The 27,402-nt window shown below is 40.8% G+C and overlaps 1 protein-coding gene across 1 annotated transcript in view; it reads right to left on the bottom strand.

Moving 5' to 3' along the window:
* The window catches only part of LOC125097704 (cytochrome P450 2J2), a 38,120-nt gene extending 12,485 nt beyond the window's left edge, over positions 1-25,635 (bottom strand). The window contains exons 1-7 of the mRNA XM_047725618.1: positions 25,353-25,635; positions 13,351-13,513; positions 10,495-10,644; positions 9,931-10,091; positions 6,989-7,165; positions 4,861-5,002; positions 2,101-2,288 (exon numbers count right to left, since the gene is read on the bottom strand). Of these exons, the coding sequence (XP_047581574.1) occupies positions 2,101-2,288; positions 4,861-5,002; positions 6,989-7,165; positions 9,931-10,091; positions 10,495-10,644; positions 13,351-13,513; positions 25,353-25,562 (1,191 nt within the window). The 5' untranslated portion in view covers positions 25,563-25,635. The remainder of the gene's footprint in view (positions 1-2,100; positions 2,289-4,860; positions 5,003-6,988; positions 7,166-9,930; positions 10,092-10,494; positions 10,645-13,350; positions 13,514-25,352) is intronic.
* Positions 25,636-27,402: the final 1,767 nt, after the last annotated feature.

The following is a 27,402-nucleotide window of genomic DNA, read 5'->3' as shown; positions in this document are numbered from 1 at the left end:
TTACCTCTCTGACCTTGGCGGCAGCAGCTTCTTGCTAGACACGTCCCCAAAGGCAAGAGAAACAAAAGCAAAAATGCTTTATGGGGACTTTACCAAGATCAAAAGCTTTGCGCAGCAAAGAAAACAGTCAACAAAACTGAAAGGCAACCTGCGGAATGGGAGAAGATATTTGCAAATGTCTTACCAGATGAAGGGCTAGTATCTAAAATCTACAAAGAATTTATCAAACTCAACAGCCAAAGAACAAATAATCCAATCAAGAGATGCACAGAAGACCTGAACAGACCCTTCTCCAAAGGAGACATACAAATGGCCAACAGACACATGAAAAAATGTTCAACATTACTGGACATCAGGGAAATACAGATCAAAACCATAATGAGATACAACCTCACACCAGTCAGAATGGCTAAAATGAATAACTCAGGAAACCAGATGTTGGTGAGGATACAGAGAAAGGGGAACCCTCCTACACTGCTGGTGGGAATGCAAGCTGGTGCAGCCACTCTGGAAAACAGTATGAAAATTCCTCAAAAAGCTGAAAATAGAGCTACCCTATAACCCAGCAATGGTACTACCTGGTGTTTATCCAAAGGATACAAACCTAGTGATTTGAAAGGGCACTTGCACCCCAATGTTTATAGCAACAATGTCCGCAATAGCCAAAATATGGAAAGAGCCCAGATGTCAATAGATGAGTGGATAAAGGTGTAGTATATATAAACAATGGAATATTAGCCATCAAAAAGAATGGCATTTTGCCATTTGCAGCAACGTGGATGGAACTAGATGGTGTAATGCTACATGAAATAAGTCCAAGAAAAGTATCATATGATTTCACTTAAATGTGGAGTTCAAGAAACAAACCAGATGAACATAGGAGAAGGGAAGGAAAAATAAAATAAGATGAAAATAAGAGGGAGGCAAACCATAAGAGATGGTGACCTCTAGGAAACAAACAGGGTTGCCGGAGGGGGGCTGGGTGAGGGGATGGGGTAACTGGGTGAGGGACATTAAGGAGGGCACTTGATGTGTAATGAGCCCTGGGTGTGCTATGCAGCTGATCAATCACTAAATGCGACCCCTGAAACTACTAATATAGTATATGTTAACTAAATTAAATTTAAATAAAGAATTTAAAAAAAAAGAATCTCCTTTGTGAGGATAGGAATTTAACAGAGACCAACCGAAAACAACTGCAGAGAGACTCTTTTAAAGGGTAAGTAAAGCAGCTCCTGTGGAGAGAACATGGTGTAGTACAGAAAAGACGCGTCTGGGAAACGGAACAGATCTGCCTCTGGAACTCTACTCTTGTCACTTCGTAGTTGAGCTCTTACACTAGGTTAATCACTCTGGAGCCTCAACTTCCGAATTTATTAAGTGGTGATAACAGTTATTCCAAGGACTGATTAAGACCTTCTGAAAGAATATACAAGAGTCCAGGACACACACTCCTTGCTTAATAAGCATCGGTTCCCTTCTCTCCCTTCTGAATAATTAATATCACACCAGCCTGCATTGGTTTCCCTTGTGACACAGCCCCACACAGGGCCGTAGGTAAAAGCCAGAAAAATACTTGTGGGCACTACCATGCTAGAAACACCAGCATGAATGTGATATTGGCCCAGGTAGTCTCAAATGTCCCTTCATTCTTCAATATTCTATAACCCCATGATTATGAAGCAGAATTTTCCAGGTCTAGCAGGTCCCTAGTGCTGTGAGAAACTCCACCCTGGCAAAGCAAAGGGCCCCATGACAAAGTCTGACCGAGAATTGCCACTTGCTATATCTGCACAAAGATCCATAATGCACATCACATGGTTAAAAAACAAAAATCAGAGACATCCCACAGCAAAGAAAAGCCGGTCTTTGCCTAATCATACTTGACCATGGAATCCTCCTTCCCCTCCGAAATACCTGTTAATGTCTAGTTGAATTAATGTTCCAAACACCACACATAGGGGAAAAAGCCAGTATTATCTCAGGTGTAACACAGCACTCTTCGCATGTAAAGGATTCCCTAGAACAAGGGTATGGGTCACAGTTTCTACCATTTAAAAAGATGGGCTTGAGGATCTGAGGCTGGGAGTCCCTGGTTACCTTGGGCAGGTAGTATCCAGCAAGCGTGGTATCACCTGTCACTTCCCTGGGCACGTTCAGGGGGATGATGTTTGCCATTCTCTGCACCTCATGGATGACAGCATTGGTGTAGGGCATGGACTCTCGAGTGGCTAAGCTCGGCAGCTGTGACCGACCAATCACCCTGTCGATCTCAGCTTGGACTTTTTCTGGAAAAGAAAGTTCTGTTATTCTATTATTCCACAACCTTCCTTAAGCCTGATTAAGCAGAAGAATGGAATAATCAGGATTAAAATGACTAAAAAAAAAAAAAGAAAAAAGAAAAAAAAGAAAAGAAAGAAAAAAGGCTAAAACCATAGCAGGCACTATAGACTCCGGTTTCTCAGGAGTATTTCAGAGTGAAAAGTGAGCCTGGATTTAGATATATCTGGTTGCAAACTCTTGCTTTGCAGCATTACTGCTCTAAGTTACTTAAACTCTTTGAGCCTCTGTTTTCTTAGGATGATCTACATTCCTCTTAAGGAGATCTTGAGATTTACATGAACTAGTTTAGGTGAGCACCCAGCAAGTCAAAGAAAATTCTAACTGTGCCCCAATATACCTTTTTTCCTCTTTTTTCTTTTTCTACAATAGTAGAGATTTTAGCGGGACTCCTGGTTGCCTAGTTATAGACTACATTTCCCAGATTCCCTTGTGACTGTGACCACATGACTATGTTCTGGTCAACAGACTCTATGTAAAAGGGATGTTTAGTACTTAAAACATATCCTTAAAGGAAGGGTATGCATTTCCTTCTTTCCTTCTTCCCTTCCTCTTTGAGGAAAGCGGCCCTTGAGGTGAGCCATCTTTGAGAGTGCAAACAAGGGCATCATTCTAGATACAACAGAGCAACATGTTGGGAGGACCTTAGAACCAGAGGGCTCTGCAGAATCCAGCTCAGGCTTTTTTACTTTAGAGAGAAATAGATAAAGTGAATTTCTTTCTCACTGGCCATTTAAAATATTTTTAAACTTGTGGTAAAACATATGTGACATAAAATTTACCATATTAACCATATTTGAGCATACAGCTTAATGATTTTATATATATATATATATATATATATATATATATATATATATATGTATATATATATATGTGTGTGTGTGTGTGTGTGTGTGTGTGTATGTATATAATCACATTATGCAACCAATTTCCAGAATTTTTATCTGGAAAAACTGAAACTGTACATCCATTAACAATAACTCCTCATTTTCTCCTACCTGAAGCCCTTGGAAACCACCATCCTACTTTCTTTTTCTATGTATTTGGCTACTCTAGAAACCTCATGTAAATGGAACTATCAGTATATGTCTTTTTGTGACTGTATTCTTTAACTTAGCATAATGTCCTGAAGGTTCATCCATGTTAGAGCATGTGTCAGAATTTCCTTCCTGTTTCAGACTGAATAGTTTTGTTTATCCAGTCTTCCATTGATGGACACTTGGGTTGCTTCTGTCTTTTAGTTGTGGTGAATAAAGTTGCTATGAAGATGGGTATAAACATCTATCATTTTAAGCTATTGTTATTTTAAAGACCCTATTACAGAAGCCAAATCTATATCCTAATGAGGTAGCTTTTCAACTATTTAGAAAATATAATTCATAGTTCTAAAAGCATTTTACATCATGACTAAAGGCACATAAACACAAATATACACACATATAAAACATACTTCTATGTATAATTATGGAAAGAAATAGTTTCATGAACAAACTTATCCTTACTACATGGGAAGTATCTGATCTTTTCTATTCTATTTTTATTTTAGGAAAAAATGTTGGTCTTGGTCTACTAAATTGATTTTATGTCCCTATAATAAACTGTTATCCACAGTTTGAAAAACTGTATCCTAATATCCCATCTCTCATATGCTCAAACTGTTCTGGGTCCTAGAGGAAAAAAAAAAAAAGAAGAAGAAGAAGAAGAAGATTACAACCGTCATTGCTTTGAATGGACAACAGTCTTTGGGGAAGATACATGAATAATGTGCAATCAGCACAGCAGTGGAGGCATATTAGGGCATCTCTAGAGGAGGAAAATAATCCTAATAATACTAAAGTCATCTTTAAAGGAAGTAGTTTCCTACAAGCATGGGGGAACATCTTAGAGGAGGTTGTATTTGAGCAGATTTCTTCAAGCGCCATCTGGTGATTTGCCATATAGAGAAATTGGGGAACTACACAAGTGGTAAAGGGAAGAGCAGTCCTGATGGCAGAGGCATAAATAAGGACAGTGCAAAACAAAAAAACCCAAAAACCAAAACAAAACAAAAACCAAAAAACAACCATGTAATTTAGTGAGACCACCAATGCAGGGTGGGTGGAGCTGAGGCTGGACAGAAGGGGCACATCAGAGGGCATGATATGCCAGACTAAGGAGTTTGAACATTAGCCACAGGGAAACAGAATACATTACCTACAAGTATGGAAGGCTGTAACCAGATTTCATGTAAGAATGTCAGTCTTTTCCTGGAACTCACCACAATGTCAATTGACTCCATTGCCTCCCCTCTAGACTCTGAGTTTCCTGAGGGCAGGGACTTTGTTATATTGCTATGATGTGAACCCATCCGAATCCAACAGAAAAACTGAAGACGATACCCGTTTTCAAGTCCATATCACTTCATGATTGTCCTAGCTTTTCATTCTACCATGCTATCTTCTAGCCCCGGCTAGGGGGCAGTATGCTCCAGAAGGTACCATTCTGTCCTGGCCCAGGGACACTCACTAACATGCTCACCTTGGATTTCTGGGTTGAGGGCCAAGTAAAGCAGACCCCAGCGCAGTGTTGTTGAAGTTGTCTCGGTTCCAGCGAAGAAGAGGTCCAGGGTGCTATAGATGAGGTTTTCTTCATGGAAACTTGATGTAGCATTGTTCCTGTTCTAGAAAGCACAATGTTTATTGGTTTATTCAGTTGGTTCTTGGTTGCTACAATACACAGGGGCTTCACCCTAGGGTGAGAACATGGAAGAAAAGATCCCTCTTGGCCAGCTCAAGAGGTAGAGGCTTATTACACAATATCATTAGCATCCTCCTGCCCCAAGTGCTGAAAGCTTTTGTTGGCTTTGGTGGATGAAAATCAAGATAACTTTTTTGTTTATGCCTATAATTTGGGAGAATCTATTAGTACAGTGGAAAGAGAAACAGTTTAATAGAAAGACAGGCCTGGATTCCAATATTAGCTATATCATTGTGAACTATCTGCATGACCCTGGGGCAAGTCACTTAATCTCTCTGCACCTCAGTTTCCTGTTTCAAAAAAGAGAAATGAAATACACATGCCCTTTAAGATGGCATTATGAATTACATGAGATATAAAGAACACATAACAAATACTCAACACATGCTTGCACTGATACCAGGGAGAATAAATTGAATTCCTCTTATGTAAAACAATTCTCATATTTCCCTGTTAATCTCTTCCTTTCTAGGTGAAACCAAGAAAGGTTGATTCAATCAACCTCACAGCCCTCCAACATCTTTGTCACCTTCCCCTGGAAGCTTCAATTTGTCAACAGACCTCTCAATGTGTGGCCCCATACCTGCACAACATATAGAAAGGAAGTCTCCTCCTCTGTGGAGAGATCAGTGCTTCTACTAATGTTATCCAATATGGTGAAATAAAAGAGGAGGTGGATAGAAATCCACCAATCTATCAACCCCAAGAGGAGGTTCAACTAAGCTAACGAGTGAAAGATTACGACACTGATGCCTGGATGTTCGTTGACCACAGGGGTTACTGTGCTAAAGGCAGTCCCCCCAATGTGGCTTTTCCCTGCATCTTTCCTATAATATTGGAAAGTGGGTGGTAGGAAGATCAGGGAGGAAGGCAAAAGTCCCACCTAAGCCCTGAGCTTGAACTCTGGCATCCAGCTTAGCTCTTCTTGTGTTCTGCGCTGGGGGCTGAGGGAAGGGGCAGTCAACTGGGCACAGGTCCAGCTAAAAATGAAAGAGTCCTTTGAAGCATATTTGTTAGTTTTCCTTTTATATATAGCTCCTTCAGATATGGGCAAAGCATGGAGAACAGAAGATGAACAGGCAGTATTTGGGCATCCCCAAGGCCTCAAGCCAAATATCGTTCAACCCCTATCTTTATTTCTACTTACCTTGTCAATCCTGAGTTAATGCTGATCCTACACTCTATAAGAGGTTGCCTCTATATTGGCTGCTCTGTGGTAAATTAAGTAATGACCCACAGAGGTGTCCATATCCTAATCTCTGAAACCTGTGGATGTTACCTTATATGGCAAAAGGGACTTTGTGGTTACGATTAAGATTTTTTTTTTAAGATTTTATTTATTCATTTGACAGAGATCACAAGTAGGCAGAGAGGGAGAAGCAGGCTTCCTGCTGAGAGGAGAGTCCGATGCGGGGCTCCATCCCAGGACCCTGAGATCATGACCTGAGCTGAAGACAGAGGCTTAATCCACTGAGCCACCCAGGCACCCCATAAGTTAAGATTCTTGATATGGGACGATTATTATGGATAATTCAAAGTAATTGCAAGAATCTTTATAAGAGGGAGGCAAGGGGGGTCATAAAGAGAAGATGTAAGAAGGATAGCAGAGAAGAGGCTACATACTGGCTTTGAAGATAGACAAAGTGGCTGTAAATCAAGGCAGCCTCTAGAAGGAGAAGTCAAGGAAAAGGATTCTTTCTTAGAGCCTCTGGAAGGAACCAGCCCTGCCAACACCTTGATTCCAGCCCAGTGAAACTGCTTTCAGATTTTTGACCTCCAGAACTGAAAGACAATAGATCTGTGTTGTTTGGAAACCCCAGGTTTATAGTAATTTGTTACAGCAGCAATGGGAGACTAGTATACCCCCATTTGCTTTTTAAGAACAAAGAAACAAGTTTGGTTCCCTCACCTTTTCTATTTCCTTGAGGTAAGCGTCAATAAAATCTCTTGGTTCAGCAGGATTCCAGTCTCTCCTGTGGGTTTCAGTCATATGAGCAACGAACAATTTCAGTTTCTCCCAGTTGCTAAAGAGTGTTTGATGAGGTCCAGGAAGAAATTTCATAATCCATGGAAAGAGATTGTAGAGCTAATTGAGAAAAACAAAACACTCATAGAGACAATCTGATGCCCATTTTTCAAGACAAAATAATTGATAATCTCTATCTTTCATTTATTTGCTCTTAAAACTTGGGTCACCTTAACTCTTCTCTCTCATTCTCTTCTCACCTGCTGGCAAAGCATTTCAGCACTCCATCCAAAGTGTATCCACATCTCACTGCCCCAGCCATATTGTCCCCTAGTACAAATCACCAACATTTCTTACGTGGGTGCTGTGACAGCCTCCTTCAGCTTCACTGATTCCATTCTTAACCCACTCCCAGTCTGTTTTTCACAGAGCTGCCAGAGGCATCATTTAATAGTTCAGTCAGATCATTTTAATTCTAGGCTCTCAATCCTCAAGTGACTTTCTATGACTCTACATCATTCTCCTGACATAAGCTCTGCATGCACCAGCCAACCCCTCCTTGCCCGCCCCCCCACACACAACCGTCACCAGCCAACCCCTCCTTGCCCGCCCCCCCCACACACACACAACCGTCACCCCCTTTGCTATCAATCCCTGCCATCTTTCTCTCACTCACTCCAGCGTAGCACCACTGGCCTCTATGATGACATCAAGGATGTTCTTGTTTGGGCCTTTGCATTTGCTATTCCTTCCAGCTAGAACGCTCTTCCTCTGAAATCTGTAGAACTCCAGCCCTTCATTTCATTAAAGTGCTGCTCCAAATATCACCACCCTGGAGGAGTCTTAAAACCTGATGATCCTATAAGCACCCCTGCCACCCTCTCTCCATTCCCTTATCCTGTTTTATTCTCCTTCGTGGTAATCATCACTAATACGTGTGTGTGTGTGTGTGTGTGTGTAAGATACATATATGTGTTTCATGTGTATGTATTTGCCTGCCCTGCTATGACATAAGCTCCATGTAGGTAAGACATTGTACTGAAAGAAAGCACTTTTAAAAATATTTTCTCTAATAATATCTGGTAGGAAGGAGCAAGACAAAATGGAAAGTCACCTAGACTTAAAATGAGACAGATATAGGTCCCTTAGCTCTGCTGCTTTTTAACTATAATATTTTGGTGGTAATGATGATGATGATGATACTATTTGTTGCTCCTTAGTTTAGACGGCTGCCAGTGGGGCCCTGGGATTATTCTGGTGGCTGGATGACATGAGATCCATATAGCACCTAGCACAAAACCAGTGGACCACGATCTGGATTTGCTTACACACTCCCATGTCTGCTTGTATACACCATGATGCATCATTTCATCTTTAAAGGGTTTTTTCTTTCTTTTTTTTTTTAAATTAACTGAGATAAAGTTTATATTTGTCCATCAAGATGCCTGGCCTATTTTGAGACTCCAAGAAATACTTAATAACCTTACCCTCCTGCCCCTGCTTACCCTCTCGGGAATTACTTTTCCTTGGGGAACATCAGCTGGGTACCCATTGAACTCTTATGCCTTTCTGTCTTAAGAAGACTGGAGAACATAGAATTATTGAACTGGGACTGCTCTGACTAGAAATGAGAACAAGGAATTCAAAATAGCTTTGACAATAATAACTCACATTCACTGCATACTTCAAATGTGTCAGGAATCACGCTAACTGCTTTATTGGTTTTGATGCAATGGGTCCATAAAGCTCCAGGCAAAGATGCTTGTCAGGAATAAATAAAAATAAATCCACTCTTAGATACTAGAGAGGTGGCCTTAACAGGGCCACTTTTCCCATAGAAGTGTCTTCCAAATCCAGGAAAGTGGTTGAGAGACCAAGAAGCTGAGCAGTTTCTGACAGACTCACAGACCCAGAGGGACAAAATGGAGAGCAGGGTCCACCAAGGAAAGGGTGATGTTTGAACCCCAAAGGTCTATACCCTATGGAATGAGAAGACTGATAATGTCAAGTGGATGGGCAGGTAAGTAGTGTAACTGCTTTTGAAACCTTCAGGCATCTTTTACGTCCAGGTATAAATTCAAGAGAAATGAGTGGGCATGTCCACATGAACAAGGGTACAAGAATGTTGATGGCAACTATCCATAACATCCCCAAACTGGAAACAACCCAAATGTTCATCAATAGAGAATAGAGCAACAAAGAGTGGCATATTCATACCATGAAATACTATTCAGAATTTTAAAAAGAAAAGAGCAACTGACACAGATCTGCAGACAATCTGCCAGGGGAGAAGCCAAGCACAGAAGAGTACTTCTGGGGCCAGCAGAGTGGCTGGGTTAGGGAGGGACATGGAGGGGCGGGACCCAGAGGCAGTGACAATATCCTGCTTTTAGATAAAATGACATGGATGTATAGGTATATAACATGGACATTTTATTCTTTGCATGCCATGTTAGAAATGTTCTTTGTATGTAGTCAATATCCAATAATATCAAAAAACACTAAAGTTGGGGCACCTGGGTGGCTCAGTGGGTTAAAACCTCTGCCTTCAACTCAGGTCATGATCTCAGAGTCCTGGGATCGAGCCCCACATCGGGCTCTCTGCTCAGCATGGAGCCTGCTTCCTCCTCTCTCTCTGCCTGTTCTCTGCCTACTTGTGATCTCCGTCTGTCAAATGGATAAATAAAATCTTAAAAAAAAAAACACTAAAGTCGACAGATTTCAAATAAGTTTGAGTTGAAGTCAATTATAAAAGGTGATAACTTAAAAAAAATAAAAGGTGATAACTTTAGCTTAAACAAAAAGATGATATTTAGTAGGAACCCATCTGTGTCTAACATCAGCTCCAGTATTCTTGTCCAAGATGCAGAAAGAGAACCCCTTACCTGGCATCTCATTGATGCCTCCAGACATGTGACCTCATCCAGCAACCTCAGCAATTCCTGAAACTGTTCATCCTCATACTCAAAGCGCTTCCCAAAGGTGATCGAGCAAATAATATTGGAAACTGCATTGTTCATCTTGAAGTGAGGGTTGAAAGGCTGTCCTGGAGGTGGAAGAAGAGATGAATCCTTTGATTCGCTTGTTTCTGTTTTCTACTGAGAGTCTGCTCTTCATGACATTTAACATGCTGAGTATAGACCAGCCTGTGAGGCTCTGACCACAGCCCCCTACACAGGGTCTGACATACAGTGAGGACTCGGTCAATACCTGGGAAGTCATACTAATGACCAGCATTTAAAATCAGTAATGTGTTTAATACCAGTCTTCTTGTGCATAACCCTAGAGCTCCGTGAAGGCAGGTTCATGATTGGTTGTTCACTGTAATATTCTCAGTGCCTGGCATGGTGCTGTGCACAAGGTAGGTACTTAGGCACTTAGTAAGTATCTGTTCAGTGAGTGAATGAATGAGTCACAATCTCCTGCATCTGTCCTAGGAAACAACTCACCATTCTCTTCTTCTATTGCCTGGATGAGGTAATGGGCTTCCTCCTGAATGCGTTCCTCTAAGCTTTTTCTTCCTAGACCAAAGTTTCTTAGTGTCGCCAGGGTAAACCTTCTTTGCTCCTTCCATGTTTGGCCATTGGACATGATCAATCCTGGAAAAAAAAAAAAAGCCAACATTATGATATTCTTACTCTATTATGTAAATATATGGCAAATGGTATGGGAATATGTATTGGTGGGAAGATGAAGGGCATTAAGCCACTTGAAAACTATTCAGGAAAATAATCCCAAAGTAGTAGATATAGTGGCTAGCCTCATTGCTGGTAGTGCAGAGACCTGAGTGTTTTTCACTGCATTATGTAAGTTAGCACTTAACAGAAACTTTATGAGATGGGTATAACCCTTACTTTGCAGGGTCACAGTAACCAGCTGAAGAGGCATTCAAATTCAGGTCTGTTGGATTCCAAAGGCTATGCTTTGATTACTGGTCACATAAATATACTGAAATATTTGTTTTATGCTACATACTAAGAATGCACTCATGGATAAGATAAAATACACACTCATAAGGAGGCAAGGCTTTCCAAGAACGTCTTATCTAAACTGGACCTTAAAAAATAAGGAATGACTCAAGAAAGCAAGGAACAGTGACTATTCCATGCAGAAAGAATAGCACACGGAAAGGTAAAGGAAAGAAAAATCTTGTTATATTCAAAAATTCATGTGTTTTACAACACAGATAAGGCCACCCTCCTTTCTTTTCTTCACCTCCAGAGCATACTCCAACTCCTCTGAGTGCTGGACTTTGGCCTCCACAATCTGCATGAGATAGCTATCTTTGTCAAATCCAGGGAAACTTTTCAACCTTATCTTTCTTGACCTTTCAGCAGTATGAGGCACTTTTCTCCTGAAGCCCTCCCTTCCAGTGGTGCTCAGGACAGCACACCCTCCAGATTTTCCTCCTTTCCTTTTCTATTGCTAGCTCATCTTCTATCAAATTTTGAAATGATGGAGTTCTTCAAGATAAGCTATAAAGCCTCTTCTCTTCTTCCCCAAAACCCCATGCCTGGGAAACCTCATCAACTCCTAAATTTTTAAATAGCATCTATTGATAGTGAATATTTATTTCTGTCCCTGAGCTCCAGACACATACACCACTGTTTGACTTTGCATACATAAAAGCCTTTCAAACTCAGCATATCCATGATTGGATTCATGATGTTCTCCATGCAACTCCACACCCAAGCTAAACAAACATCTGTCCTACTCCAAATATTCCTCCTCTCTATTATCTACCCACTTGGTGTCTACCTCACCTCATTCAGCTTTCCATCTCCATTCAGGTCATCATATCTTATTGGATTTACCCCCCTGGATACCTTAAATTCGTGAATCTTCACTACTACTAACCTGGTCTAATCTACTCTATTGTCATTTATTGCCATCTCCCTAGTCTACACTGCAACCTTTTCTAACCTAAAATGCTACCATAGTCTCTTGCTCCCTGTATGCCATTTTCTACAGGGCAAACTACACAAGATTTTAAAATGTACAACGTAAATGTGGTGATTCCTTCATCTACTTAAAACCATTCAAGAGTTTCCATTGTTATTAGCATAAAACCCAAGACACTTAACAAGAACTTGTGTGAACAATTCCTGGCCAAGCTCAAGAAGTCCATCTTCCTTCCGTTATCTCGATTTAATCCCTGCACTTGCCACACTGGCCACCTTTTACTTCCTCAAGTTCACTGCTGTTCTTCCCATCTCAAGAACTTTTTCTATTTTAGTCTATATGCCCGATTGCCTCTTCATTTTGTTAACTTGATTGTCATTTATCTACATTAGCTTTCCTTGAATCCAAGGACTAGGTTAGATGCCCCTAATAAATGCATCCTGTACATATCTTAATAAAACTGATGCTTTAAGTTATGAGAGCTAATTGATGCGATCTTTCTGAATAGAATGTAAGTTACCTAAGGACCCAGATTTTTTCTGCACTACTCACTGTTGTGTTGGTAGTGCCTGTAGGTAGTGCCCGGTAGTGTTGGAAGATTAACTATATCAAAAAGGAACTGGGAAGCAACTGAAAGAAATGGTGCTTTGGTAGAGTAATAGATTTGAGTTATCTGTTTAGATTTTTAAATGTTTTGCATTATTTTTTAAATGAATTTTCTAAGAAATAATTACTGAAAGTAACTTAAGAAATAACACAAAAACTTGAATATATATAGCCAATAAAGAAACTGAATAAACATTTATTTTTTATTTTTGGGGGGTTTACAGAGATTTTATTCATTCATTCAGTCACTCATTTATTATGTTCAGTTAGCCAACTTACAGTAGTGTTTATATCTATTAATGATAATTTTAAGTATTCTTGCCAAAGTTTTCTAACACAGAATGGAAGGCTTAAGATACCGTAACAGCCCTAACAAGAAAGCACTGAACTAGAGGCAAGAAGAGGGACTTACATAAGCAGCAGAAGGAAGCAGATCTGCATCGATTTGCCTAGGGGAAGAGATTGAAGCAGGAAGCAGAAAGAGAGAACGAAAATGCATTGCCTCTTTCTCTGCCATCACCGAGTAATGCAATTACTTGTTCATCAGTGTTTCCAGAGTGAGTTCATGCAGGAGACACAGCTTCTTCTAAATTCCTGACAGAACCTGCCAGATTCTCTAAGAACTGAATACCTGGTATTCAGTAGGGAATTGTGGGCATCCAGGATCCAGCTTTAATTTCCGAAATTTTATAATGGGCCTGCTCCATGAGAGTGTTGGAGAATTATAGTCACAGAGGCATCTTTAACAGATCATAAAATATCAAACACAGCCATCTTACATTGGTTAAGAAACTTACCATTGCTCTTGAAGATACGTCTTCGGACAGGAGTCACAGGGCGGTTCACAAAGATTTGGTTCTGGTCAACAAGGACTTCTTTGATCAAGGGCAATCCAGTTATGACAACTACAGGCAAGTCACCAAGCTGCATGCTAAAAATGTTTCCATATTTCTTCACAAACTGAAAAATAGTCACAACTGAATATGTACATGTCTGTGTGTCTGGGAATGGAGGGGGTTTGTGTAGCTGGGGAAGATCTTGTACTGAGGAGAGTGTGTACCTTGGCATGATGGGAACATTTCTTCTCTGTTTCCCTTTCCCCTCCTCTCTACTAGAGTTGGATTGAATTCACTACAGGATGTGGATGTTCTTTATAAGTATTTATTCATATATTCAACCTACACAACTTGAGTGAGCATCCACCACTCTCCCAAGAACAAGGCATGAAGATGTAACTATAATAAAACAAACAAGGTCTCTAACCCAGGAGCATCTTAGCTTAGAGTTAAGTGAGGGGAGATAATTCAGAACACGTGACAGGCCAAAGAAGGCTGATATTTTTAGTGTAAGTCTGGAGTTGCAATCATGGACTTTTTAGTAAATCATAAGTGTTGAAGTAGAAGACAATGTCCCTTTCCTCAACATGTGCTAGATGGCTAAAAATTCAAGTCTTAGCTGGGGCCACCTATGCAAAAAAGCACTCTAGTTCCTGACTAATGTGGGCACCTTAGCTTTATGGTTCATTCGCTGTGGGCTCTTGGGAAAGTTGTTTCACTTTTTTTTTTTTTTTTTATTCTTTTGAGCTTCAGCTATAGAAAGGAAAACAACAAAACAAAACAAAACAAAAAAACTCCCTCAAAGAGTTTGGTGAGGAAGAATGAAATCAACTGTGTGAAAGGCACTTGGTTTTCTGGTACCTGGCGCACAGCTGCCTGAGTCTTTGAGGAATGACTGGGCTCATGGCAACAGAGAGGAGGAGAGCACATGGGTGATGTGCTGGAGGAAGGCACACAGACACAGGGTGCCATGTGAGGCCCTTTTCACTGTTTGTTTTATTTAATCTTACAACCACCCTCTGGCATTAATGATCTTCCTTGTCTTTCAGAAAAGGAAAATGAGTCCTAGCCCAAGTAATGTCACCAAGGTAACAAAGCTGTTGGGTGGTAGAGGGAATTTGTCAGGCATTATATAAGATTTGCTTCTCAAGCCTGAGAAGGCACCAGACCCTTAGAGTTTAGTGGGAGAGAAAGGGAGGGAGGGAGAGAGTGGGAGGAAGAGAACAGAAGAGTGTGTGGTGTGTCACAAGTACGCACAAATACGCAGGTATGTGCAAGTGAGCTGGATGAGAGTGAATGGCTACTAATCAAGGTATTTCCTGACTTGTTCCTTCAAGAGATGATTCTCAGTAGACCCTACCCCTGCCTCTCGTCTGCAACGGCTGTGGCTAGCTGCAGGCAGTGGTAGCAAACAGAAGGGTTCCATTTCCTGCTCGTGTCTGCAGCCCCTCCTTCCCGATCCCTATGCCCTCGTGCTCCCCTTTGTCACCCTCAGTGCCTCGGACCCCAGTGCCCTCCTCATCAGAGCAACTTCAATGGATTACACCGGTCTCATTCCACCACCCTGCTCCCACATTAAAAACCAAGCCTGAACTCAATGCCTCCCTTGTCCTTTTAGCCCAGAGTCTTCCAACAATCTTCGCCTCTAGCACAGTATGTCCTATCTTGCTGGAAAGGGTGGAGGCAAGATTTGCTTATAAATGCCAGGAATGGGTCCATGAACATCAAGCAAATGTGTTTTTTGTTCGTTGTTTCATCTTGCTGACTGCCTGGATGAACCTCTTAGGGCTTTATAAAAAGGATTTCTTGACTAATTTAGAATACCCAGAAAAGATGTTTTTTTTGGAATGGCTAAAAATCTCAGGTTAAGCTGAAGGACTTCTTTTTTTTTTTTTTTTTAAGATTTTATTTATTTATTTGACAGAGAGATCACAAGCAGGCAGGGAGGCAGGCAGAGAGAGGAGGAAGCAGGCTCTCCGCAGAGCAGAGAACCCAATGCAGGGCTCGATCCTAGGACGCTGGGATCATGACCTGAGCCGAAGGCAGAGGCTTTAACCCACTGAGCCACCCAGGCACCCCAAACTGAAGGACTTCTAAAACGAACAATGTGCTTATACAGCCTAGAATCTCAGCTTGTACTGGGCCTGGACACAGTGCCCCATTAGCATTTACTGAAATGAGCTCTTCCAGAGTTTCAGCTCTACCAGCTCTCTGCCCATGTAAATTTCTAGTCCAAAAGAACTGGACCAGAAACTTTCACAGCATAGTCAACTGTGTAATCATAGGTCAAATGACCTCCCAGAACCCTCTTATCCACTATGGTGGTGTCTAAGAGTTCTCACGTGCACTGTGCCCACAATCTTGCTGATCACTTTACAGGAGGTAAATGTGTAACACACTGGGCACCTGAGAACATTGTAGTGTAGAGCATGCTGCCCAATATACAACAATCACCAAGTCACTACACAAATGAGAGAGCAAGAGAACAAAAGAGGTTAAAAATACAATGATTCAGGAGGCTAAAATAGGCTTAATATCAGAAAGGAAGATAAAAAAGAGAAAAGAATTCACACAGGAACTATAAAAGGTAAACGAAAGTAATAGGAGACAGGAAATTTAAGACAAATGGTCAAAATTCCAAAAGTGGAATTACATTTACCTTACATAATAAGGTGGAACAAAATAAATTTTTAGAATGAAGAAAAATTAGAAGGGAGGGTTAGTGAGATAACAGCTTGAACCATGATACCCACGAGGCAGACAACTGGGAGAGATTACACTTCTAAGTTCTTAAACTCAAAAACCCACAGAACAAAGACACAAAGGAAAAGGAAAAGAGTAAAAGTGTAGCAATTCTCATTTCCCAGGCAGGAGGAGAAAAGGTCTGCTCCTTCCAGATATGACCTGCCCTGAGCAGTGTGTGTGTGTGTGTGCGCACGCATGTGTGCATGCGCACATGTGTGCACACATGCACATACCATTCTAATAGACAAAACAATGCATGCTGTTTCTATATGTTACTAAGGTTTAACACCTTTTCCCCAATATATGCATTATTTTTTAAAAAGATTGTTTATATCTTCTAACCATTTTTTAATTGGGAAGTTCAACTTTTTTACTCACTGATTGGTAGAAGCTCTAGTAAAAAGTTACAAATAGGAATATTTTTATTTTATTACACAGGAGTCTGGAGAGATATATACCAAATCTTATAGAGGAGCTGCTCAGCATGTTTGGGTACGTGTGGGGGGCTGGGTTGGCACAAGGAGGGGCAAGATTCTCTCCCTCTCACTAAATTGTATTCTTAAATATTTTCTTAATGTGTTTGTATTGCTTTTGTTTACTTATTTTTATTTTTTAAGATTTTATTTATTTATTTGTCAGAGAGAGAGAGAGAGCAAGCATAAGCTGGGGAAGTGGCAGGGAGAGGCTCCCGCTGAGCAAGGAGTTCCATGCAGTAGTCGATCCCAGGACTCTGGGATCATGACCTGAGCAGAAGGTGGACGCTTAACCCACTGAACCACCTAGCCATCCCCGTATTGATTTTATAGTTCAGAAGTATTTCTATCTGATAAAGAAAAAGAATGAAAGAGAGAAAGAAAAGAAAAACAGACCTAAGGAAATAAGGAATAAAGCGTCATTAACGATGGGTTCCTACTCTATTCTGAGTCACGGAATCCTTTGAAAATCTAGTGTTGATATCCAGGATCTATAAAGAACTCCTCAAACTCAACACACACAAAATAGACAATCATATAAAAAATGGGCAGAAGATATGAACAGACACTTCTCCAATGAAGACATACAGATGGCTATCAGACACATGAAAAAATGTTCATCATCACTAGCCATCAGGGAGATTCAAATTAAAACCACATTGAGATACCACCTTACACCAGTAGAATGGCCAAAATTAGCAAGACAGGAAACAACATGTGTTGGAGAGGATGTGGAGAAAAGGGAACCCTCTTACACTGTTGGTGGGAATGTAAGTTGGTGCAGCCACTTTGGAGAACAGTGTGGAGATTCCTCAAGAAATTAAAAATAGAGCTTTCCTATGACCCTGCAATTGCACTACTGGGTATTTACCCCAAAGATACAGATGTAGTGAAAAGAAGGGCCATCTGTACCCCAATGTTTATAGCAGCAATGGCCACGGTTGCCAAACTGTGGAAAGAACAAGGATGCCCTTCAACAGACGAATGGATAAGGAAGATGTGGTCCATATACACTCTGGAGTTTTTTGCCTCCATCAGAAAGGATGAATACCCAACTTTTGTGGCAACATGGACGGGACTGGAAGAGATTATGCTGAGTGAAATAAGTCAAGCAGAGAGTCAATTATCATATGGTTTCACTTATTTGTGGAGCATAACAAATAACATGGAGGACATGGGGAGATGGAGAGGCGAAGGGAGTTGAGGGAAATTGGAAGAGGAGGTGAACCATGAGAGACTATGGACTCTGAAAAACAATCTGAGGGCTTTGAAGGGGCAGGGGGTGGGAGGTTGGGGGAACTAGATGGTGGGTATTAGAGAGGACACAGATTGCATGGAGCCCTGGGTGTGGTGCAAAAACAATGAATACTGTTATGCTGAAAAGAAATAAAAAATTAAAAATAAAAAAGAAAATCTAGTGTATGTCATGAATCTGCTCTTATATTAAGGAAGCTCCACAGTTTAAAGGAGCACACAGGAATATAATCAGTTCTTCTTTTTACTATTCTGTACAATAAGTCATTCGATGGGGGCAAGTTAGGAAACACATAGGGGGACCAGGCACCAGGACAGGTTCCTGGGAAAAATGAGATAGGAGACAAGGCTCTTCGTTTGAGTAAGGAGATAGGGGACAGAGCTGGCAAGGCGATCTGAGCTAGATGGAGGAGGGCCTCCATGCCAGCTGAAATAGTTTGAGTCCTGTTTGTAACTGAAAGTCTGGAGATGTTTGAATAGGAGACACAATGGAAGTGAGTATTTAAGAGCTTGAATTGTGAAGTCCTACAAATGTTTGAATCCAATTGTGAGTTTCTGTGTGATTTAGGGGCAAGTTATCTGACTTCTCTGTGTCTCAGTTTCCAAATCCATAAAATGGAGGTTATGGCAGGATTAGCCATAATACTAATATCAATAATCAATTTCTGTATTGTTATTGATATATTTGGGAGCATATTTTAGCAAAGGGACTCTGGTAAGGTATTGACAAAGCAATGAAGGGGGGAAGAGGCCATAGAGTGGGATAATGGAGCCCATCCAGTGAGGAGGCCAGAGAAGGTATGCCTGCTATGCAACACAGTGGCTTTCCTTTAATTTCTTGCTATCAATTTTTTTAAAAAGGGAAGAGTGGTATAGCTACAGAAATAAGCATCAATTGCTAGGCACTCTGACAACAAACTGATATTCATGGGGTTATGCGATTTTTTTAACCATCCTAGAAAGCATTTTCAGTTTTCAGAAAAGGAGGCACAGAGATTTAGCACATAGCTTGGGGGCATAAAGCTTGGGCTCTTTCTAACTCTTTCTTTAGTTTTCATCTTTAAATGAAAGGATGAAGATATTCTCCCTTCTTCTGAGTGATGGCACTCCCTAAGTATTAAGGAGCCACATGACTTCCCAATCAAGAATCACATTCCCCAGCTTCTCCAGGTGTAGACAATGGTACAGGAGTAGTGGTGATGGGGAACACATGTTCTCCTTCTAGGTCTCAGCCTTAAATGAAAGCTGCTTGCTCATCACCTTCCCTACTCCCCTTTCTACAGAGCAGAACTCAGACACAAAGGTGTTGCAGGACCAGCACTACAACGTAGGAGGAACTGGAGTTTTTGGATGACCTTCAGGTATAAAGCAGCCACTCGCTCCTTGACTTCCTGCCTACATCTGAACTCATTTGTGGAAGAAAAGTAAGTCTCCATCTTTTTTTACATTACTGCATTTTTAGGTCTCTGTTATAAACAGCTTAATGTGTATCTTAATTAATTCATTTATCCACCTTATCTGCCATTCTCCCATCTTAGTCCTGTAAAGTTTTCTCTTATTTTGATAAATGCTCATCTAATAGGTCATATAGCTGTGATAGAGAAAGTTTAGAAAATAGGGAAAATAACACAAGAAAAGTTCCCATCATGCCATTTAAACAGGCTAGTTTCCTCACTGTACTATTGCTATGTTTTAGCTCATGCCACTTCCTCGGGTTTAAAAAAAAATCTCCCGTCCCCTTAACTCCACATGGCCACTTGCCTGACATGCATTTAAAGCTCAGCCCAATTTATCCCAACATTCTACAAGAGGTTGTCTCTAGGGCTTCCCACTCTCTGTGATCTCATCTCCTGATACCTCATTTGGTTACCATGAGTCTACACCACACATTTCATCATACACTGTTTTGTGTTGTGGCTGTCCTATGGTAAACACTTCATAAATGTGTGTTGAATCAATGAATCCATTATCCTCTACCATGAAAAGTCAAGTGGTGTAAGTAGAGGATAGGTGTAAGAGTCAAGAAGCCTTGGATTCCAGAGATTCCTCCTTTTGCCATTATCTATGCTGAATAACTCAAGCAAAAGACTTTATTATTTTCAGCCAGTTTTCTCAATGGCAAAATGGACCCACCACAAGAGAATACCTGACTTGTGTGTTTTTTGTGAAGATTAATGAAAATGAACATCTAAATCCTGCTACAAGACCCAGCAAATCATTGGGACTTAATGTTTCCAAATTTGGGGAATGTAAAATTCATTGTAACTGAATGAACCATTTGACTCCATTTGTTTTACAACCAAAAATATAAAAAATGTGAACCTATATGGAGTAAAATGTAACAGTCTGACTTGATGAGAAAACACCAGACCATGGATTAGATCCTAGCCTCAATTTCACTACTGGACAATTTTATGACAGGTAAATCATTTACCCTTTCTAATCAGCTCTATCTTAATGGTAAAACAAGGGCACAGATCAAATTTCCCTTCCAGACAAGATTGAGTAAAAGAATTTCCATTTTACTCCTACTAATCATTACTCTAATTAGCACAGGAAAAATAACTCCAAGAAAGTACTGTTTTCTCTAGCCAAAGTGACAGAAAAAGCTTGGCCAGAGAAGACAGAAACTTTTTAACCTTTCTCCGTCCCTATTCTGGAGACAACAGCATGAAAAAAGGTGTGATTCTCCCCCACCCTAATGGGTGCTCCATGAGTGGAACACATGGATGGGAACTTGTCTTTACCCAATCAATCTTTGTAGTAACGAGGTGATGCCCCTTGCCTGCCCAGTCTGTGAGCTGAACTGTAGATTTCACCCCCGAACTGGAGGGGTTAAGAGGAAAAATTCTTATTTCTACCCTTCATCTACAGAAATAAGGAGATGTTCCTTCCCCATGGAGCATATATGGATAGATCTCTGACTTCCATCCTCCCTACTGTAAAGAAGGGGTTACCCTACCCAGGACTGGGGGAGGGAGTGGTCTTTTGTCCCCATTCTCATTCTCCCTAGCCTGTACTGATGAGAATGCGGAGATGGAGTCCTCTGTGGGTGGATAACACATAAGAGGGGAAGATTAGAAGCACTGAAGAGGGTTTATAACTTAAATTGGCATTTGAGCCACAATCCACAAAAGTGAGCTTCTGACCATAAACAGGTTGACTCTCTACCAAAATGGAAGAATTTACATGTCCCAAGTCATATAAAACACAAGTTTTATAGGACATATTCCAGAATTACTCACCTTACCAAGAGCCAAGAAAATCTCAGTTTGAATGAGTTGATACCAATACTGAGAAGACAGTGATGTTGGAATTATAGGAATAAAGATTTTAAATCAGCTATAATGTTTCAATAAACAATAACAAATATTCTTAAAAATTTAAAAATAATTGGGGGGCACTTCACTGGCTCAGTCTGTTAAGCATCTGACTCTTGATTCCTGCTCAGTTCATGACCTCAGAGTCATGAGATTGAGCCCTCCATCAGGTTCCATGCTCAGCACAGAGTCTGCTTGGGATTCTCCCTCTTTCTCTCTCTCCCCTCCTCTTTTCTTCCTCTGCTCCTCCCTACCCTCATAATAAAAAATATTTTTTAATTAAAAAATCTTTAAAAAATAAAATTAGGAAATCTTACCAAAGAAATAAAAGATATATATAAGAACCAAAGGGAAAAATTAAAACTTAAAAATACAATAACCCAAACAAAAACCTCAGTAAAGCAACTCAACAGCAGAACAGAAATGAGAAAGGAACCAGTGAAACTGAAGACAGATCAACAGACTGTATCCAACCCAAACAACACAGAGGAAATAGGTTGAAAAGAACAAATCTGACCCTCCGGGACCTATGTTAGAATAACAAAAGATGTAACATTTGCACCATCACCATCCAAGAGTCCCAGAAAGAGAGGAAAAAGGATGTGGAATTAAAAAAAAAAATTTGAAGAAATAACGACTGAAAACTTCTTGAATTTGGTAAGAGATCAAACTACAGATCTAATAACCCAATAAACTCAAAGAAATCAACACCAGGACATACCATAATCTAATCTCTGAAAACTAATAGCAAAAAAACTGGGGCATCTGGGTGGCTCAGTCAGTTGAGTGTCCAACTCTTGGTTTCAGCCCACATCATGATCTCTTGGTCATGGTATCAAGCCCCAGGTTGGACTCTGCACTCAGCGCAGATCTGCTTCAGATTCTCACTCTCTCTCACACAAAAGATATAACCTAATAAAATCTTAAAAAAAAAAAAAGCAAAAAAAAATCTTGACATCACGCAGAGAAAAACAACTTATTACTTATGGGGAGGAGCAATTCAAATCACAGCAAATTTCTCATTTGAAATCACAGAGGCCTGAAAGAAGTGGTATAACATTTTAAAACGTTGAATGAAAGAAACTGTCAATCTAGAATTCTAGGTTAAGTGAAAATATACAGAAATGAAGGCGAAATAAAGGCATTTTTAGGTAAAGGAAAGTTAAGAGAAGTTTTTGCCAGCAGACCAGCTCTAGAAGAAGGGCTAAAGAAAGTTCCTCATGTAAAAAGGAAATGATACTGGTAGAAAATTAGGAACTTTGGGAATGAAGGAAGAGCAACATAAAGGGTAAATTGGTAAATATAATAGACTATTCTCCTCTTGAATTAAAAAAAAAGTGTGCTTAATAGTTAAAAGCAAGTTTATAATATTGTCTGATGTGGTTCTTAATATATATAGAAATAATATTCAAGATAATTATAAAGCAGGGAGAATGAAAGTACCTACTGGTTATAAGGAATTGATACTATACTTGATGTGGTAAAATGGTAATACTGTAGATTGTATTAAGCTACATGTGCCTCTTATAATCCTTAGGCAGACACTTAAACATAAACCAGAGATATACTAAAAAGCAGTATAAATAAATTAAAATGGAATTCTTTAAAAAAAGTTGAAGTGACCCACAGGAAGACAGAAAAGGAGTAATATGGGAATAAGAAACAGAGGGGAAAAATAGAAAATAAATAACAAAATGGCAGGCTTAAGTATTAACTTATCAACAATTACATTAACTATTATGATCTAAATCCACCAATTAAAAGACAGAGATTGGGACACCTGGGTGGCTCAGTCAGTTATGCACCTGCCTTTAGTTCAGGTCATGATCCCAGGGTACTGAGATGGAGTCCCACATGGGGACTCGCTCAGCGGGGAGTGTGCCTTTCCTTCTTTTTACTGCTCCTCCTGCTTGTTCTCTCTCTATCTCTCAAATAAGTAAATAAAATCTTAAAAAAAAATAAAAGAGCTTGGTGAATTAAAAAAAAAAAGATCCACCTGTATACTGTCTCATTTCAAATACAATGATACAAATAGGTTAAAAGTGAAAGAATGTAGTACACACCATGCAGATAATCATCAAAGAGCTGGTGGTGTGTCTGTATCATATCAGCTAAAGCCTAGGCAATGAAAATCACCGGGGATAAGGAGATATATTACATAATAACAAAAGAGTCAATTCACCAAGAAGATATATTAATTTTAACATGCATCTTCCAAATAATAGAGATGACAAATACAAAAAGGAAAAACTACCAGAACTGAGTTGAGAAATAGACAAACCTGTAATTATAGTTGGAGACTTCAACATGCCTCTCCTTGTGATTGATAGAATCAATAGGTAAGAGGTCAGGTTATAGAAGGGCATAGAAAACCAAACAACAGGATCATCCGATGAGATCTAATTGATACATATAGAACACTCAGCCCAACAGTAGCAGAATACATACATTTTTTTCAAGCATGCATGGGACTGTATGCTGGGTCATAAAACAAACCTCAACAAATTTAAAAGACCTGAAATTATACAGGATATGTCCTTTTACCATAGTGACATCAAACTGGAAATCATTAATAGAAAGAAAGCAGGAAAATTTCCAAATACTTGGAAATTAAACAACATATTTCTTTCTCTTTCCTAAAAAGATTTTAAGTAATCTCTTCACCCAAACTCAGGCTCGAACTCACAACCCTGAGATCAAGAGTTGCATACTCCACTGACTGAGCTGAGCCAGCCAGGTACCCTTAAGCAACATATTTCTTTCTTTCTTTTTTAAGATCTTATTTATTTATTTGAGAGAGAGAGAGAGAGAGTGCATGAGAGGGAGAAGGTCAGAGGGAGAAGCAGACTCCCCATGGAGCTGGGAGCCCAGTGTGGGACTCGATCCTGGGACTCCGGAATCATGACTTGAGTGGAAGGCAGTTGCTTAACCAACTGAGCCACCCAGTCACCCAACGCATTTCTTAAACAAGGGTATAGGTTTAGGAGCCTAGCTTTAAAATTCTGTTAATAATCCTGTCACTTAGTGTTCCCAATTGGGTGTTTCTCCAAGAAATTGAAAAAACCTTCTCCACCTGTACTTGAGTATAGAAGCATGTGTTTAAAGTGCCCGGGGTACATCTAGGAAAAGGGGAACAAATATTTGTTGTGTACCTACTAAAAGCTAGATTTGATCACTGATAATTTTATTTAACCTTCACAGTCACCTACCACAGTGTTGTCACTCAGCTAGGTAGTGACAGATAACAGAAGTACCTAGCTGAGTGACAGGAAACCAGCTGAGGATTTTTGAGAGAGGGCTGGATGCTGGAGGGAATTTTAAGGAAATCAGAAAGGACAGAGTTAGGAAACCCTGGTGGGACATGATTATAAAAAGGTGGAAAGAGGCTGAGTTAAGAAGAGTTCCGGGGTGCCTGGGTGGCTCAGTGGGTTAAGCCTCTGCCTTAGTCTCAGGTCATGATCCCAGGGTCCCTGGATCAAGCCCCACATGGAGCTCTCTGCTCAGCAGGGAGCTTGCTTCCTCCTCTCTCTCTGCCTGCCTCTTTGCCTACTTGTGATCTCTGTCTGTCAAATAAATAAATAAAATCTAAAAAAAAAAGAAGAAGAAGAAGAGTTCCAAGTGGATCCCTAACTCTGGAAGGCAGTAAGTAGGAAGCACTAAGAAAATTTAAGCAGAGGGACACTTTAAAACAAATTACTTTAGTGAGCCCTGATAGCAGGGAGAGGAGATGGAAAGGGAGGGGTTGTTACTGACAAGTGGTGAGGATTTAGGGAGTCCTGTATCATTTTACACTCAGGAAATACAGGCGGAGAAGGTAAGTACAGCTTCCCCAAACCCCCACCCCCACGACAAAAATATTTAAAAGGACAAAGTGATCATATTATAAACAGGATGTTGCAATAACACTTAATAAGATACACAACTAAATGGGCTAGAGACTGTAACATGTCTGGCACCCTTAAATGGTAATCAGTGAATAATATTTCACTTCTAGAAAGGACAGGTGTAATCATACCAGTAGACAGTGAAGAAATCGAGGCTCGAAGCAGGATTTACCAAGGAACCTGCATTCGCTGCACAGCCACCCAGCCTCCCGCCCTCGATCCCCGGGATGGCCCCTGTCCTGCAAGTCAGGGTCCCGGCACAGCCCTGGACCTTCGCCCGCTCCTACCCGCTCAATCGTCAGGTGAGACTGCTCAAAGTCCAGATGGAAGAAGTTGCCCACGAAGGGCAGGAGTAGGGGACCTGGCGGGTAGTTCTTTGGGCGCCGTCTTTTGAGGAAATCAGCAAAGAACAGAAAGGCGACGGCACCCAGCAGGAGGGTGCGGAGGTGGAGCACCGCCCAGACAGTGGCCACCAGGGAGCCCACCGCCCCAAGCATAGCTCTCTCTTCCTCTTGCTCTGCCGAGCTCTGAGCAGGCGACGTCCCCACGGGTCCCCGCAGCTGAGCTTGCAGGACCGCCTGCCGGCTCCGCCCAACTCGCCCCGCCCAACTCGCCTCTCCCCACCGGCCCCCACTGTGCCCCGCCCCTGGCGCCCTCCCCGCTGCGCCCTCCCGGCTGCGCCCCGGGGTTGGAACTCTGTTCCAGCTGTACGCCCCACCCGCCGCGTGCAGCTCCCAGTGAGCCTCCCTCTCCCCTCCTTCCTTCCCGGGACCCCAGTCCCCACGTCAGTCAGGCTGCCCTCCAGAAGAGGTCTTGGAAAAGGCCAGGCTCGGAGCGTTGCTCTTTTCTGTTTATGAAGCTCGTCTCTGAGAGCACCACAAGCCTTTGAGCTCTGTGTTTTTCAGTCACCCTCTCTCATCCCACAGTTGGAATCTTGCCAGGTAAACAGGGATGATATCAGCAGCACCCGGCATTTCTTGGGCGCCTTAACCAAATGCCAGGCAGCACACGCCTCTGTGCATGAATCACTTAATTTTGACAAAATCAGGCAGAAAATGTTCTTCTTAGCTCCATCTTACAGCCGAGGAAACTGAGACCTAAAGGTTAAGTGGCAAATAGGTGGTGAATAAATAAATCCACGGGTCTGCAACACATCTGAGCAAGATACTGTATTTGTAACTTTTTGAAGATTGAAAAGCATTACATCAAGGGTTGCTTGGGTGGCTCTGTCGGTTAAACCACCCACTCTTGATTTGCCCACAGGTCCTGATCTCAGGGCTGGGTGTAGAGCCTGCCTGATTCTGTCCCTCCCTCTTCCTCTGCCCCTGCCCTCAAACAAACAAACAAACAAACAAACAAACATATAAATAAATAAATGTATATACACACATATGTATATAAATAAATGTATAAATGTATAAATATATTAATAAATTAAATTTTAATTTAAAAAAGCATTACATCAAAGCCCCCAGCCCTGAGCCTAGTCTTTAACAGGTGCTTAATTAACACTATAAGAAGGTGTCTTCCTCCTTCTCCTTTTTGGTTTGCCATATGAGATTCCTCCTCTGAAGCCCCAAGACAGTGTTAGAACCCCAGGTTCCAACCTTCCTTGCCATCCTGTGTCTCCCCATCTGTGAGGGACTTAAATCATGAAGCACAGTTTTAAAGTGCAATAGCACACACGTATAGTCTTAACATACAGATAAACAGTCGCATAAAATAAAATAGAACAGAACAGAACAGAATTGAAGTCTCTTTTCTATCTTTCCAAAATCAGGACCTCGTCTCACAGACTATATAAATGAAGTGTTGGACTTTACCTGAAAGCCACAAAAATTGATGTTTAGTTGTATTTATAATAAGCTGATTTAAACTTCCATGAGAAGAAAAGTTAAGACTGCTTATTCCAAAACAACAATGAAACCTCACCTTCTAATTTGCTTCTCATTAGTTCCTTCCAAAGCAAAGTCTAAAGTCTATGATTGACATTGTTTTCCTATAATGAATACTTTCAGGGCATTGTGTAGCATGTGGAAAGTATAGAGGAAAAGCAAGACATTTTTTAACTTTAGGAACTTATTACTATTAATATAACCTTCCCTAGCTGAATATTGTTCCCTTCTTGTTCCATTAAGTCAAAATACAAACCGGTACAGGTATCTGGTTCCTAATGTTTTAAAATGTAACATAACTTGTTAAAAGTATTTTGCATAAGTTGTGTATACTTCAGGTTCAAGTTAATGGCTTTGATTTTGTTCTAAAGAATAGTGAATAGCACGAACATTATTAATATCCTTAGTTATAACCACACGAGATAATTATTGGTATTGGCAT

This window comes from Lutra lutra, chromosome 4, assembly GCF_902655055.1.
Source record: "Lutra lutra chromosome 4, mLutLut1.2, whole genome shotgun sequence".
Lineage (NCBI taxonomy): Eukaryota > Metazoa > Chordata > Mammalia > Carnivora > Mustelidae > Lutra > Lutra lutra.
This window is presented reverse-complemented; position numbering and strand designations above follow the sequence as displayed.